At 38.2% G+C, this 16,478-nt stretch overlaps 2 protein-coding genes across 2 annotated transcripts; both read left to right on the top strand.

The window, feature by feature from the left end:
• Nucleotides 1-8,517: 8,517 nt before the first annotated feature.
• Nucleotides 8,518-9,620, top strand: LOC127082153 (uncharacterized). Its single transcript, XM_051022376.1, has 4 exons — nucleotides 8,518-8,877; nucleotides 8,965-9,274; nucleotides 9,320-9,527; nucleotides 9,617-9,620. Exons 1-4 carry the CDS (start codon nucleotides 8,518-8,520, stop codon nucleotides 9,618-9,620), a joined length of 882 nt encoding a protein of 293 aa, XP_050878333.1.
• A 4,671-nt stretch (nucleotides 9,621-14,291) lies between these two features.
• On the top strand, nucleotides 14,292-15,840 carry LOC127083257 (uncharacterized). The gene is made up of 5 exons (XM_051023551.1): nucleotides 14,292-14,895; nucleotides 14,971-15,096; nucleotides 15,175-15,336; nucleotides 15,411-15,623; nucleotides 15,715-15,840. The coding sequence occupies exons 1-5, from the start codon at nucleotides 14,431-14,433 to the stop codon at nucleotides 15,787-15,789; spliced, it is 1,041 nt and encodes a 346-aa protein (XP_050879508.1). The 5' UTR covers nucleotides 14,292-14,430; the 3' UTR covers nucleotides 15,790-15,840.
• Nucleotides 15,841-16,478: the final 638 nt, after the last annotated feature.

Genomic DNA, 16,478 nt, shown 5'->3' with positions numbered 1-16,478 from the left:
CATAAGTTAAGGTATTGGTATGATAGTGATAATGTTTATGCATATAATGGTCAGGATTCAAACTTCTTGTCGTGTTTCGAAGCTCGTAACCTAATTAAGAGGATTGATTTAAAGTTATAAGATGTTGTGAAAATTTGGTGGAAACATGAGAGTCATGGTTTAGAAGAATTCATAAACTCATTAAGAAATTATGGTTATGCATGTGAAGAAAACAAGTGTGATGTGGAAATATATGTCGAACCCAAAGGCTCTATATATGTAATTTTACATTTGTAGATTAGGAATTTTTAGCTGATGAGTAAATACAATTTTACTTAGTTGTTGATAATTTTTGAGTTATAATATAATGATTAAAATTAATTATATTAATATTTTTGAGTTGAATATTTCAGAGGAATTACAGTGTGATCTGATAATTGGCAAACTTATGATTCAAGAGATAATTCTGTTTTGAAATTTTGAGAATGATTTTGGTGATTGTTTGAGTTCTATTATTGTTTTCTGTCACACACACACGCACACATGCACTACACACACACATATTGGAGTTAGGTAGGACTTCGGTCCAATGAGGTCAGATTTACAGAGGAACCAAGACGATCTCATGTCTAGAGAGGGACACGATTCAGAGAGGAATTGAAGATATGGATAAATCAATAATACACCTCTAATGCCTAAAAACCTGGTATCACATGCAAATTAGAGGAGAAGTTTGTGTCTTTCGCATTTGCATTATAAATTGTAATGTTATTGTTGTTGTGTGAGAATAATCTATGTATTTTTATAATTGTCTGTTTACTTTCACCGCTAACATTTGTATGAATTATTATCACTCCCCCCCCCCCCCCCCCCCCCCCCCCCCCCCCCCCCCCCCCCCCCCCCCCCCCCCCCCCCCCCCCCCCCCGTTTTCTGTTTGTGCCTGAATTTTATGTCCATGTTGTAGATACAGGTAGCATGTAGTGTTGTTCTGTTGAAAAATGGCGGTCATTGTCTTCTTCTTTGTTTTTCCGTTTTGTCTAGTACCATTTGGGTCACTCTGGTATTGTAACACTGGGGATGGGAAATTATTTATTTTTTTGGAGAATTACCGTGTTCATTTCAAAAACTAATGTTATTTGAGTAATTTCATTTGATGAGACTATGTGAATGTGTTTTTCAATGTTTCATTTTTTCTGCTGCAAGCTGTTTAATTTAATAACAAGTGTTTTATTTGAGAATGTCTGACACCCTTGGATGAAAATATATTTTGAATTGTTATATTATTTTGTGAGTCTGGAAATAGGGTGTTACATATTTCTTGCACAAATATTAAGTAGAAAAAACGGCTCCCAAATGATTGAAAGTTGGTTTCCATATGACCATGTTATTAGAAGATGGGGCATCTATAACCACATACCTGACCTTGATTTTATTTGTTTGTTCCTACTCAAAATGTATTCATCAGTACTATGTAGCCTTTCACTTGTACGAGCTCCTTAGAGAATCCAACTAGTGACCCTTTGAAAGCTTTTAGGTCATCTTGGTCAAAGAGGAGTCTCTCAAATGAATCCCAATAAAGGATATCTACAGAGCTTCCTTGGTCTACCAGGACTCTTCTGATTTCTCAGTCATCGCACCTCAAGGTGATGACCATGGGGTCATCATTGTGGGGATGGATACATGTTGCATCTTTCAATGAGAAGGTGTTCTCAACCTCTGGCGTCTTGGTCTCTCCTTCCTTCGAATCCATGGGCAGATCCTCTATATTTAATATTTTGTGTGCATATATTCTTCAGGCGGAGCTAGTCTCTCCACCCCCAACAAATCCTCCTACAATAGTATTGAACTTATGGCGTACGACCTTGTCGCCCTACTCTTTGGATGGTTCCTTTCCCTTTTTGGATTTAGGGCTTCATTAACCGTCATTCTCTTGGGAGTTTGACCTCCTGAAACTTGAGAGGAGTCACCTTTAACATACTTCTTAAAGTGTCCCTCCTTAATTAGACGCTTGATCTCCTTCTTGAGTTAGTAGCAATCTTCTGTGTGGTGTTCTTTAAACTAATGAAACTTACATCACCTGCTAGGCTTAGGTCCCATAACATCCACTTTTAGAGCGGGAGGCGTAGGGATACCATGTAAATGGAAAACTTCGTGTCAGATCTGTTCACAACGAGTGTTCAAAGCGTAAAAACCTCCACAACCTTTCTACCTTGCTTAAAAATCATTTTGTCCCTGATGGGTGTGGTGTAATTGTGTTGGTTCTATGTATTGACATCAATTTTGGTAAAACTTAGTGTTATCACTAGATGTCATGCGTGGTGTCTGGACATGTCATATTAGCTTCATGCAGGTTGTTTAATATGGTTGTGCAGGATTTATTCAAGATGTCAGACCCGATGTTAAGACATGTGCATACAGAACATTCAGTCTGAATGTTATGTGTTTTGTTGTTGCGCTTTTCATGCAAGTCTTTGTGTGCTTATGTGGAGATTGCATGCGTTATTCAAGGAGTAATTCTATTTAAATCCAAAATATTTTGTTTCTCAAAGAGGAATGATTTGTTCCTAGGGAATACACATTAAATAGGATTAGGGTTACATGTTGCCCAGGCCCATTCAGAAAGCTTCTATTTAAAGACCATGTAAACCCTGTGTGAAAAAAAAGAAGAAAATACAAACGTTGAAGTGAGTGAGTATTAGGGTTTTAGCCTAATGTACGTTTGTGAATTGTGAGCCATTCATTCATCTTGTTGATGTGTGAATTGGACTGAGTTTTGAGTTGTAATTTGTCCACTCTAAGCTTTGAAGTACGAGTGTATTTGTTTACTTGATTGAAGCTTTTAAGCAAGATCAAGTATGTGTCCTTGAAGTGTGTCTTCTTTCATTGTAGTATTTGTTCTAGTATCACTGTTGTGATTGAGGGGGAGTGAGTAGGGTCTCATATCTAAGAGTTCTTAGATAGAAGTCACACGGGTAGAGATTAGGTGAAAAGACTGTAACTTGAAGTTATTTATTGAGAGTCTTTGAACTAATTCTTTTTAGTGGATTTCCTTCCTAGCTTGGTAGCCCCCAGACGTGGGTGTGTTTGCACCAAACTGGGTTAACAATTGCTTGTGTCGCTTTTTCAACTATTTCTCTGTTTTTATCCTGTTTATATGTCACTTGTTGCTCAGATATTAGTGTCGTGACATTATCTTCGACATCTCATATCTGATACCAGAATTTCAATTGGTATCAGAGCAGGCATCCTGCTCTGGTTCTGGGTGAGATCTTGGGACGTTACTTTCTGGTACTATGGATAGAGACGGAGGATCTGTACACAGACAACCAATTCTTGATGGATCTAACTATGACTACTGGAAACCTTGGATGGTAGCCTTCCTGAAATCGTTGGATAATAAGGCTTGGAAGGTTGTTCTAACAGGCTGGGAACATCCCTTCACTACGAAGGATGGAGAAGTTACAACTGATAAGAAGCCTAAGGAAGAATGGACCAAGGAGGAGGATGAACTAGCTCTTGAAAACTCTAAAGCATTGAATGCTATATTCAATGGGGTTAATAAGAACATCTTCAGACTGGTGAATAATTGTGAGGTGGCTAAAGATGCTTGGAATATTCTCAAAACCACTCATGAAGGTACCTCTAGAGTGAAGATGTCTAGATTGCAGCTACTTACTACTAAGTTTGAGAATTTGAGGATGAAAGAAGATGAAAGTATTCATGACTTCCATATGAATATCCTTGAAATGGCTAATGCCTCGGGAGCCCTGGGTAAGAAGATGTCAGATGAAAAGCTTGTGAGGAAAATTCTCAGATCACTTCCCAAGAGATTTTCCATGAAAGTGACAGCCATAGGAGAATCTCAAGATATCTGCAAGATGAGAGTGGATGAGCTAATTGGATCCCTCCAAACATTCGAGTTGGGAATGAGTGATGGATATGAAAAGAAAGTCAAAAGCATAGCCTTTGTGTCAAACACTGAAGATAAAAAGGAAGAAAGTAGTCAGGATACTGATGAAGATATGTCAAATGATTTAGCGTTACTTGGAAGACAATTCAACAAAATCCTGAAAAGGATGGATGTGAGGTCAAAGTATAATGTCAAGAACAACTCATTTGACATCAGTAGGCCCAATGATGCTGGAAGAAGAACAAAATCTGAGGAAAAATCCAAACAGGGCAAAGGAATTCAGTGCCATGAATGTGAAGGGTATGGTCACATTAGAGCTGAATGTGGGACCTATCTCAAGAAATAGAAGAAGAGTCTTGCTGCTACTTGGTCTAATGATAATTCTGAAAGTGAAACAGAAGGAGAATCTGCCAATCTTGTGATTGCCTTGACTGGGAGATGGGATCCTGATGAAGACTTCAGTGATGATGAATTAACCTTTGATGAATTAGCCACTTCTTACAGAAAGTTGTGTTTTAGAAGTGAGGAAGTGTGTCAATAAGTGGTGAATCAGAAGAAACTGATAAGCCAGCTAGAGGCTGAGAAGACATAACACTTAGGAACCATTTCTAAGTTGAAGATCAAAATCGTGTTCCTGAATTCCAATCTGGATGAGATGACGAAGTATGTCAGAATGCTAAACAGTGGATCTGACACCTTAGACAAAATCCTCCAGGCTGGAAAGATGGCAGGAGACATGACTAGCCTTGGTTCAATGAATCCTCTCCTGATTGTAGTCCCACTGGTAGCAAACCAAAGATGTCACATCAGGTGTCTCAACATCACAAGGAAAGATAACATAAAGGTAAACACAAAAGATGGAGATGTCATTATTGTGGGAAATTTGGTCACATAATACCATTCTGCTTTAGGTTGTATGGTTATCTAGTCCTACTCATCAACCTAGACCCAAACAACTCATCTCTGCTAACAGAAAATAGTGGGTTCCTAGGGCTGGTGCTACTAACTTGATAGCTCACACTTCCTTCAGAGTCTCAGCCAAAGAAGATTGGTACTTTGACAGTGGATGCTTCAGACACATGATTGGAAGCAAAAACCTACTGGTTGACCTTCAATCTCATGTCACCAGCTATGTAACTTTTTGTGATGGAGCAAAGGGTGAAATCAAGGGGATTGGAAAGCTGAACTGCCCTGGAATTCCTAACCTTGATAATGTGCTGCTTGTTAAAGGATTGACTGCAAACCTGATCAGCATCAGTCAACTATGCGATCAAGGTCTAAATGTGAACTTCACAAAAACTGAATGCTTGATTACTAACTCAAAAAATGAGGTGACCATGAGAGGAGTCAGATCTAAGGACAACTGCTATATGTGGATTCCTCAAGAAACTAGTTATTCATCAGTATGTTCTCTAGCTAAAGAAGAAGAAGTGAAACTATGGAATCAAAAACTGGGTCATCTGCATCTTAAAGGAATGAAGAGGATCATATATGTTGAAGTTGTCAGAGGAATCCCAAAATTAAAGATTGAAGAAGGAAGAGTATATGGTGAATGTCAGATTGGAAAGCAGACATAGATGTCACATCAGAAGATCAAACATGACACCACATCCAAAGTGCTGGAACTTCTCCACATGGACTTGATGGGACCTATGCAGGTGGAAAGTCTTGGTGGGAAAAGGTATGCTTATGTTGTGGTGGAAGACTTCTTCAAATATACCTAGGTGAATTTTATAAGGGAAAAATCTGATGTGTTTGATGTGTTCAAAGACCTGTGCCAAAGACTTCAAAGAGAAAGAGAGAGTCATGTTATCAAAATCAAAAGTGATCATGGGAAAGAATTTGAGAACAGTAAATTTTCTGAATTCTGTTCATCTGAAGGGATTGGTCATGAGTTCTCTTCTCTCATTACCCCTCAGCAAAATGGTGTGGTGGAAAGGAAAAATAGAACTCTCCAAGAATCTGCTAAAGCTATAATTCATGCTAAGAAGTTGCCTCACCACTTCTGGGCTGAAGCTATGAACACGGCCTGTTATGTTCACAACAGAGTAACCTTGAGAAAAGGGACCTCAACCACTTTATATGAAGTCTGGAAGGGAAGAAGACCTACTGTCAAATACTTCCATGTGTTTGGTAGTAAATGCAATATCCTGGTTGATCGTGAACAAAGAAGGAAAATGGACCCCAAGAGTGATGAAGGAATATTTCTGGGCTACTCAACAAACAACAGAGCCTTTAGAGTTTTTAATTCCAGAACAAAAGTTATGATGGAATCTATCAATGTTGTTATTGATGATCAAGAGACTGATGTCACAGACGATGTTGAAACATTTTTGAATGATGCCCCAGCTAAACTCCTAGACAAAAGTAGTGAGAGTGAGTTCACTCAAGCTGAACCCGAAGCTGATAAAGTAAATAAGGGACCCTCTATCAGAATTCAGAAGGATCATCCTAAAGATATCATTATAGGAGACCCAAATAAAGGGGTCACCACTAGATCAAGGGAAGTGATCTCGCATGTCTGTTTTGTGTCCAAGATTGAGCCTAAGAATGTTAAAGAAGCCTTAACTGATGAATTTTGGATCAATGCCATGCAGGAAGAGTTTGGCCAATTCAAGAGAAATGAAGTATGGGAATTAGTTCCAAGACCTGAAGGAATAAATGTTATTGGAACAAAGTGGGTTTACAAGAATAAATCTGATGAAAAAGGTGTGGTTACTAGAAATAAAGCAAGATTGGTAGCACAAGGATACACTTAAGTTGAAGGAGTTGACTTTGATGAAACATTTTCTCATGTAGCTCGCCTGGAGTCCATTAGATTATTGCTAGGAGTGGCATGCATTCTGAAGTTTAAATTGTTCCAAATGGATGTGAAAAGTGCCTTCTTAAATGGCTACTTGAATGAGGAAGTATATGTTGAACAACCAAAGGGATTCACAGACCCAAATATTCCAAAGCATGTGTATAAGTTGAGGAAAGCTCTTTATGGGTTGAAACAAGCTCCTAGAGCTTGGTATGAGAGACTCACAGTGTTTCTCATTGACAATGGATACAGAAAGGGAGACATTGATAAGACTTTATTGTCAAAGATGAAGGAGGAAAGCTCATGATTGTTCAGATCTATGTGGGTGATATTGTGTTTGGTGGGATGTCAAGTAAAATGGTTAAACATTTTGTTGAGCAAATGCAGTCTGAATTTGAAATGAGCCTTGTTGGAGAACTAACATATTTTCTTGGCTTGCAAGTCAAGCAGGTGGAAGATTCTATCTTTCTATCTCAAAGTAAATATGCCAAGAATATTGTTAAGAAGTTTGGCATGGAGAATGCAAGCCACAAGAGTACACTTGCTCCTACTCATCTGAAAGTGTCTAAAGATGAAAATGGTGTCAGTGTGGATCAAAGTCTCTAAAGAAGCATGATAGGGGGTCTGTTATATCTTACAGCAAGCAAACCTGACATTGCTTTTGTTGTAGGTGTATGTGCTAGATATCAAGATGAACCAAAGGTGAGCCATATAAACCAAGTGAAAAGGATCCTGAAATATGTCAATGGCACTTGTGACTATGGGATGCTATACACTCATGGATCTGAATCTGTGTTATCTAGATATTGTAATGTTGATTGGGCTGGAAGTGCTGATGATAGGAAAAGCACATCAGAAGGATGCTTCTTCTTGGGGAACAATTTAATATCATGGTTTAGTAAGAAGCAAAATTGTGTTTCTCTGTCTACTGCTGAAGTTGAATACATAGCAGCTGAAAGTAGTTGTTCTCAACTGGTGTGGATGAAACAAATGCTGACTGAATACAATGTCTCACGAGATGTCATGACATTGTACTGTGACAACCTGAGTGCCATAAACATCTCAAAGAATCCTATTCAGCACATCAGGACCAAACATATTGATATATGTCACCATTTTATTAGAGAACTTGTGGAGGATAAGATTGTAGTCTTAGAGCATGTTGCTACTGAGATGCAGTTAGCTGATATTTTTACAAAGACCTTGGATGCAAATCAGTTTGAAGTCCTGAGAGGAAAATTAGGGATTTGCATTTATGAAGACTTGTAGCAATTAATATGGAGTGGAAAAAGTAATCAAATTAGTGTCTATGTGGCTAAAATAAAGCGCCCTCATTATGGTAAATCATCACCTTGTTTTGGAAATACCATGTATCCCATCTTCACACGCTACCCCCATAACCTCACTACCTACTCTAAATCTTTCATATTCCTGCTCCTTCTTCACAAACCTCTGCTAGGGAAACTGTATTTTTTCCAGAAAAAACTCCAAAATGTCACAACATCAAGATACACCTGCTTCTAAAAATACTAAGTCTACTCAAAAGGTTAGTGCTCCTCCCATGGGCATTCCCGATGATGAGATTCTGGATGTTGTTCCTCTCTCTGTTATCCCCTACGAGGCCATTGATTTGAACCAACCCATTGATGCCTCAACTTCTACATGCTCCAATCAAGGTAACTCCTCTAGTATTCCTTCTGGTTCAACTCTTGTCCCTAATTCTAAGGAAGATATACATCACATTGATCGTGTTATAAGAGACCTAGTCACTAGAATCCTTAATGAAGGACACTCTGTGAAGGGAGTTTCTACTCCCCTTTCTCAAATGTACCCCTCTCCTGAGGTTGAACAACATAGTGGTAAGGATGACGATTCCTTCAGTTCTGAGAAGGACTTGGCTGCTGAAGGGTTGTGCTCTCTAGGGCAAACCGTGTCTGAAAAAGGAAAATATGTGGCATCTAAAACAGCCAATGCTTCCCACTCTGAGAAGCATGATGATGCAAATGTTGTGATTGATCTAGAGGATGGTAGCTCTGATGATCAAGAGGAAAGCTTACTTCATCACCTAAAGACAAGTGTGGCTAAACGCATGAAGACTCACAAAGGAAGATCTGTGGCTGAACTTATGTCAGCTAGAAAAGCTAAGAAGACTGTTGGTATTGGTCCCTCCAAATCTTGGAGCAAGGTTGAAGTGAAGAAGAGGAAGGTCAGAGATGATTCTGAGTCTGAAGAGGATGTTAAGGAAGATGTCCCTGACATCTCGCCTGTGAAGAAAACCACTGTTAGGAAGTCTCCTGGTAAAGTCCATGTTGTTCATTTGGATAACATCTCCTTCCATCTTGAGGATGGGGCTGCAAAGTGGAAATTTGTGATTCAGAGAAGGGTAGTTGTGGAAATGGAGTTGGGAAAAGATGTTGTTGATGTCAAGGAGGTCACAAACCTAATAAAAGTTGTTGGGTTGTTGAAGACTGTTGTTGGATTCTCTCAATGCTATGAAGGTTTAGTTAAGGAATTTATTGTTAACATTCCTGAGGACATTTCTGATAAGAATAGCAAGGAATTCTGCAAGGTGTATGTGAGGGGTAAGTGCATAACATTTTCTCCTACTATTATTAATAATTTTCTAGGCAGAGATAATGAGGGTGCAAGTGAATTAGAAGTTACAAACAATAAGGTCTGTAGAGAGATTACAGCTAGGAAGGTGAAAGGTTGGCCTGTTAAAAAGCACCTTCCTGCTGGGAAGTTGACCGTCAAGTATGCAATCCTGCATAAAATAGGAGCTGCCAACTGGGTCCCTACCAACCATATCTCCACCATTGCTGATACCCTTGGAAGGTTTATTTTTGTTGTTGGAACAAAAGTGAAATTTGACTATGGTAGATTTATGTTTGAACAAATCATCAAGCATGCATCTACTAATACAGTTAAGCTGCCAATTGCCTTTCCCTCTATGATCTGTGGAATTATCTTGAATCAACACTCTGGTATTCTGTGCTCTAATGACCTGCCTAGTAGAAGAAAACCTGCTCTGTCTGTGCACTATAAACTGTTTGAAGGCAGTCATGTCGAGGATATTGTCATGACATCTGCAATGAAAAGACCACCCTCAAAAGTTGGAACAATTGTTGAGCTTAAGGAGACTCGCAAAGAGCTGGGTGAAGGGATAAGGGTAGTCACAACTAGAAAACAATCGTTGGAAGCCTTGATTGCAAGCTTGGAGCAGGCTGAAGGTGAAAATATTGAACATGCTAAAGAAGCTGAAGCCCACACCTTTAGTGAGAGGTCTGCAAACAATGATGAGACAAGTGGCAAGTCTGTTTCTGGTGCTGATGAAGTTGCAAGCTCAAGCTCTACTAAGTAGCTCCTCTGACTTTGGTCCCTATTGATTTGATGGGTTTTTTGTTGTTTTGGTGGATTTTCGTGTTTTTGGTAGTACTTTGTTGATCTGTTTCTCAGCTTGCTTACAGCTGGTTATGTACTTGGTTTTGTAACCCTTTAACTTTTGGTATTTCAGTTAATGACTAAATAGATATTTATTTTGTCTCTTTGGTCTCTTTTGGCTAAAAAGGGGGAGAAGTAGCTATAGCTATAGATGATGTTTGTCTGATACAAAGGGGGAGAACTTTCTGGTGTGTATTTGTTTTGGCAAAGGGGGTGGATTCTCTGTGTCTGTGTTCTGTCTGTGTGAAGCAGGTTGTTGCTTATTGTGGACTAGATGAAGGGAGAGATGGTGTGTTCTAAGTACAAGCGCTTGTGTGTTTACTAGTTGTTATTGTTTCTAGTAATGTGTGTATGTTTACTTTTGCTGCTGAACTGATACTTTGATTGATTTCTTGTGAACGTGTGATCTGTTGTATGTTTTAGCCAAAATTCGCCAAAGGGGGAGTTTGTTAGTTCTATGTATTGGCATCAATTTTGGTACAACTTAGTGTTATCACTAGATGTCACACGTGGTGTCTTGACATGTGATATCAGCTTCCTGTAGGTTGTTTAATATGGTTGTGCAGGATTTATTCAAGATGTCAGACCCGATGTTAAGACATGTGCATACAGAACATTCAGTCTGAATGTTATGTGTTTTTTGTTGCGCTTTTCATGCAAGTCTTTGTGTGCTTATGTGGAGATTGCATGCGTTATTCAAGGAGTAATTCTATTTAAATCCAAAATATTTTGTTTCTCAAAGAGGAATGATTTGTTCGTGGGGAATACGCGTTAAATAGGATTGGGGTTACATGTTGCCCAGACCCATTTAGAAAGCTTCTATTTAAAGACCATGTAAACCTTGTGTGGAAAAAAAGAAGAAAATACAAACGTTGAAGTGAGTGAGTATTAGGGTTTTAGCCTAATGTACGTTTGTGAATTGTGAGCCATTCATTCATCTTGTTGATGTGTGAATTGGACTGAGTTTTGAGTTATAATTTTTCCACTATAAGATTTGAAGTACGAGTGTATTTGTTTACTTGATTGAAGCTTTTAAGCAAGATCAAGTATGTGTCCTTGAAGTGTGTCTTCTTTCTTTGTAGTATTTGTTCTAGTATCACTGTTGTGATTGAGGGGGAGTAAGTAGGGTCTCATATCTAAGAGTTATTAGATAGAAGTCACTCGGGTAGAGATTAGGTGAAAAGACTGTAACTTGAAGTTGTTTACTGAGAGTCTTTGAACTATTTTTGTTTAGTGGATTTCCTTCCTGGCTTGGTAGCCCTCAGACGTAGGTGTGTTTGCACCGAACTGGGTTAACAATTGCTTGTGTCGCTTTTTCAATTGTTTCTCTATTTTTATCCTGTTTATATGTCACTTGTTGTTCAGATATTAGTGTCGTGACATTATCTTCGACATCTCATATCTGATACCAGAATTTCAAATTGTTCTTTTGAGATTTCGATGAGCCATCGACGTAAGGAACACACTCATTTACGCAACAAGCCTTCTTCTCGACGCTACTTTCCTCGCCCTTTATATAGAATTTCGCCCTTGTGACCACCTCCGCTAACAAAGATTATGGCCATTGGGTCAGGGACTCGTTGAAGTTCCCCACTTTTAGGTCATTCTGAAATTCTCCCATAAACATTTCTTGGTTTGGGTGGATGACGTTTTTGGCCGCTTCGTTGAAACGGGCAAGATATTCTCTCAATGATTACGAAGGGCCTTGTCGAATGTTAAACAGGCTGGTGGTAGACATCTTTTTATACTGATAGATGTGAAACTAGTTCCTCGTAGTTGGCGATGGAAACTCGAGGAAGGCCTATGTACCATCACAAGGCTGCATCTCTGAAATTATCTGTCAAAAACTTGCATTTTAGAGAGTCAGGCACTCTGATGATGGTCATCCGCATATTGATAAGAACGACATGCTCGTAAGGGTCGCTACATCCATCGAAATTATCTAGGGGAGAGGTTTGAAATCTTAAGGAACAAATATTTCCCATATTTCATCAAAAAATGGCTATGGGTCCAGAACTTCCATCTCCTCTACAGGGGTAGTCTCATATTGACGTTGTTGGATGTTAAGGACGTTATCCTTCAGGTTTTGATGCTAGTGGTGCAGTTCAACCATGGAGGCACGCATCTCCACTATGGTTGGGATCATTGCTACCTCCTGTGTGGGGGATTGCGCTCTTCTAACAACCATGACTGGGAGCAGTTAGGGATAAGAGTGGAGGTTTTTGTGAGTGTTAAAGTGGTGGTGATAATTAAAGGTGTGATATGTGTTAGTTTTACTGAGTCCCCATGATGGGCACTATTATGTTTGCTAAAAAAGTACATATGTGTGGCACACATATGCTGGTAGGGTGGCCATGGAATTTAAGAAATTTGGTGGTTTAGGGAAAGATCATGGTTGTGAGATGCCCTATTTTAAAGTATTTTTGGTGTGGAGAAAGCAAGCTCACATGAGGCGAGAGGCTCTATATATGGGGGTACTTTCTATATGTTCAAATTCATCCTCCTCAACCCTAGAGTTAAGGTATTTATAAAAGCTTATGGGCCTGAATTTAGGGGCTCCTTAGAAATGGGAATTACTCCACCTCGACTACGGAAGTTGTTGACTACCTACTTTTTAGGGAAATGTGACCAAGACTTCTTGCACATGCGGTTATAGGTTATGTACACATAATCATTCATATTCCCCCAATTGAGAGCCACCTAATGTGTGAGGGTTATGCCTAGGCAGCGTATTATGGGGTGGGTGCTTGGTGAAGATAGGTCTTATGCCGCCCCATTTCTGGGCCTATACAAATATATCACTACACTTACTCATAGCTTTTGGGGTTGATGACTGAAACTACTAAAGCTTGTTTATTACTATGCTTCTTGAAGATATTGGTGACCATAAATGATATTTCATTTCTTATAAACAAAATGTATGTCTAAACATTACTTGAGCAATTATATAACTTCAACCATTATGTTATTGTTTGAATTTGTAGGGATTGGTGCAAGTTTTTAAATAGTGGTATATAATAGGTCGTGTCTTAAGCATCTATATGCCAATTTAAATAAAATATTAGAAGGGGTGCTCTGTTGAGAGACCTGATGATGGTTGCACATAAAGCTAAGATGTGGAAAATAAAAGAGATCAGTACATAGGCCTATAAATGTTTAGAGGTGATTCCTAAACAAAAATGGTTCAAGTGTGCCTTTTCATTTTATTCTAAGTGTGATGTGCTAATCACTAAAAAAAAAATTCTGGTCTCATTATCATAGGGAGACATATGTTAAATGTTATGAAGGAGTCACACCTTTAAATGGAAAAAATAAATGGCCCAAGACCACTGATCCTAAAATATTACCTCCAATATACAAGCATGGGCCATGGAGGCCAAAGAAACTTATTAGAAGGGAGTTAGATGAAGCAAACCAACCAAGATGGAGAAGGTCGTATACGACTCACATGTGCAAAAGGTGCGGAAAACATGGGCACAACAGTAGGACATACAAGATATTTGGCCAAATAAAGAAGTTAATTCATAGTTCGAAAAATGTACACCTGACACAACAGTAGGACTTGTGAATATAGAACTACTTGCACAAGCAAGTCAGATTTTCAAGTATGGTGGTGTTAGAACCTTTATTGGTGCCAGACCCAAGGTTGATAAGCTTAGTGCACTCAAATCATTAGGCCAAGTAAAAACTACTGCAAATAAGTTATGTTTTAGTGATCCAATAAGTGATATTTAACTAAATCCAGTAAAAGTTATGGATTATGATCCATAATTAATTTTGTTTTATGATAGGTGAAGAGTATGATAGCAAAAATTATCTTCTTGTTCTCATCTTCATCTTCACTATCAACGCGTTATTATCTTGTACTTGGCCCATATGTTCATTCCAAATGAATAGGTCAAATGTATCATCATTCTATTACCCAAAATTCTATATGTAAATCATTACTTGAACTGTAATCAAAATTAATAGCACTCAAATAAAATATTGTATTATCAATTTATGTGAAATATGCTTTATGCTAATGATCCAACAAATTAGTTATGGTAGTTAATCAGTTAGAAGCAGTTATAAACAGTTAGTTATATTTCCTTCTTAGTTCTGTTATGACAGTTGATTAGTTAGAAAAGTTATTAACAGTTAGTTACATTTCCTTCTTAGTTATTTGAACCTATTCATTCTTTATGTACATGTAAATCAAATCCATCTCTCTCTCTTGTTCACATTCCATAGTTTCTTCACATCAATTACAGAAAATCAACATTTACTCTTCTTGTTCTTGAGGCACAACACAAAAATGGAGGAGGATCAGAAGAAAACAGAAGCTGCCAAGATGATTAGTACTTCCACTACTGATCCTCGGAAAGAAGAACCTTCTCAAACTCAAACTCAAACTTCTTTCAAGAATATAAAAGAAGTAGCTGGTGATATACCAATGTATGATTCTTCAAATTTTCCATTGGAATCTTCTCCCACCATAACACCAAAGAAGAGAAAAGAGGGACCTGAAACTGATACGTCTTCTGCAGAATCTCCAACCAAGGTAAAAAGACGACGCCGAAGCCCTCCTGGTTCCGGTTCCGGATCAAAGAAGAGAAAACAAGGACCTTCTCCAACAATTTCTTCAGGATCTTCTGAAACAACTTCTTCACAAACGGAAGGATCTTCTGAAACAACTTCTGGAGCAACTCCAACCAAGAAAAGACCCCCATGCCCTCCTGGAAAACTCACCCCCGGTTTGATAGATTTGAATGCTGGCCAGGTTTAACTTTAGTTAACTAATGTTTTCATTTCAGATGCAATTTTACGTTACATTTATGAAACATATGATTTGCAGGATATGATAGATATTATATGCAGTATCTCTCAGGCATTTCCTCATCGAATGTTTAGCATAATATCTGTGATTGGTACTATATCAGAAGTTGGCCTTTTTACTCCGAGTGGTCTTGCGCACCAGAAGGTTAAATTCTGCATCTTATCTTATATGTTAAGCTCTTAATGTTTCACTAGTATCTTTTCATTTGTGTTGCGCGTGTAGGGAGAATTCGAGATACTTTCGTTATCCATAAGAAGTCTCGTTGGTGATAATGGCCGTCACTGTCGTGCAAAGGCAAAGTGTTCCGTTTCATGGATCGATAATAAGGGAATTATGTATGCAAGTGCTTCTGTCAACTCCCTCATAGCGGCCGGCCCTGCTAAAGTAAGCAGATCATAAATTTCAATGGAAATGGCCGCGCTCATTTGTTTAACAATCTTTATCTTTTGGTTTATTAGATTATTACAGCGTATTTCAACAAAGACAATGCTAAGAAAGCAGGTGCAAGAATTTTGGCACATGCTGCTGCTGCTGCTGTTCGAAAGGGTTATTCTGACTCTAAAATGTTAATAGAAGGACAAACAAGTTACCATTCGCCAAAACTTAAAATTTTGCCAATTCGACGAGTGGTGGATCGAAAAGTATTTCCCATAGAGGCCACTCCTCTTCAAGTAAGGAAATCATATTTCTATTATTTTCTTTAAAATGACTGCATGCATTTATATTTGAAGTTAGTAACTTGGAATTAATAATCTTTATCAGATGATTGAGGCCATTTCTGATCCAGCTAAAGAATATTGTGCAAAGGTTATCGAAGAAGCGGCTTCTGGTTTATAGATAGAATACAGACACAGGAAATGATATTCCAAAAACCATTATTGTTTCCTTTTCTATTTTTAGCAAGAATAATATCTGTATATAAAGTCACTGATGCATTTTCAAGTCATCTATGAATTCCTTGTAGAAGATAATACTAATATACAGAGAATTGAATTGATTGTTACTTGCATTGCATTGAAGTAGTAAAATTATGCAACTTTAGTTAAACGTATTAATGCTTGTATGTGATTTGCAACTTGTAATATATCCATGATGTTTTAAGATCTTGCTTATGCATAAATCTTAGAGGACGTGACAATTGCTGCTTCTTTTATTCCTCCTTCATGTCTTTGCAGTTTGTTTATTTTGTGTGTTTAGATCATCATTACTCATACTAATCTTCATGTACTTTTGACCAACTTACACATCAGTTTTGTCTGGAAATTAGGCCTGAAATCTGATCATGGCCCTTATTACTTACATACATAAAAAAGATTGGAAGGCAAACTTGAATGTTTGCATTTATACATTAATGAAAAAAAACTTGAATTACAAGCTTAAGTTTCAAGTTGCGCAAAGGCTGCATATGTCTAGTGCTGGTGTAGCACACTGGTATAGCCGAGAAAATGAAAGGACTAACAATCTTTGTAACTCTCTAACTTAACTTTCTCAGACTAAACAAACTAATGATCACCAATATCTCCCAG

This window comes from Lathyrus oleraceus, chromosome 5 (genome assembly GCF_024323335.1).
Source record: "Lathyrus oleraceus cultivar Zhongwan6 chromosome 5, CAAS_Psat_ZW6_1.0, whole genome shotgun sequence".
Classification (NCBI taxonomy): domain Eukaryota; kingdom Viridiplantae; phylum Streptophyta; class Magnoliopsida; order Fabales; family Fabaceae; genus Lathyrus; species Lathyrus oleraceus.
Note: the sequence above shows the minus strand (reverse complement) of the source record. Positions and strands in the feature narration are given on the sequence as shown.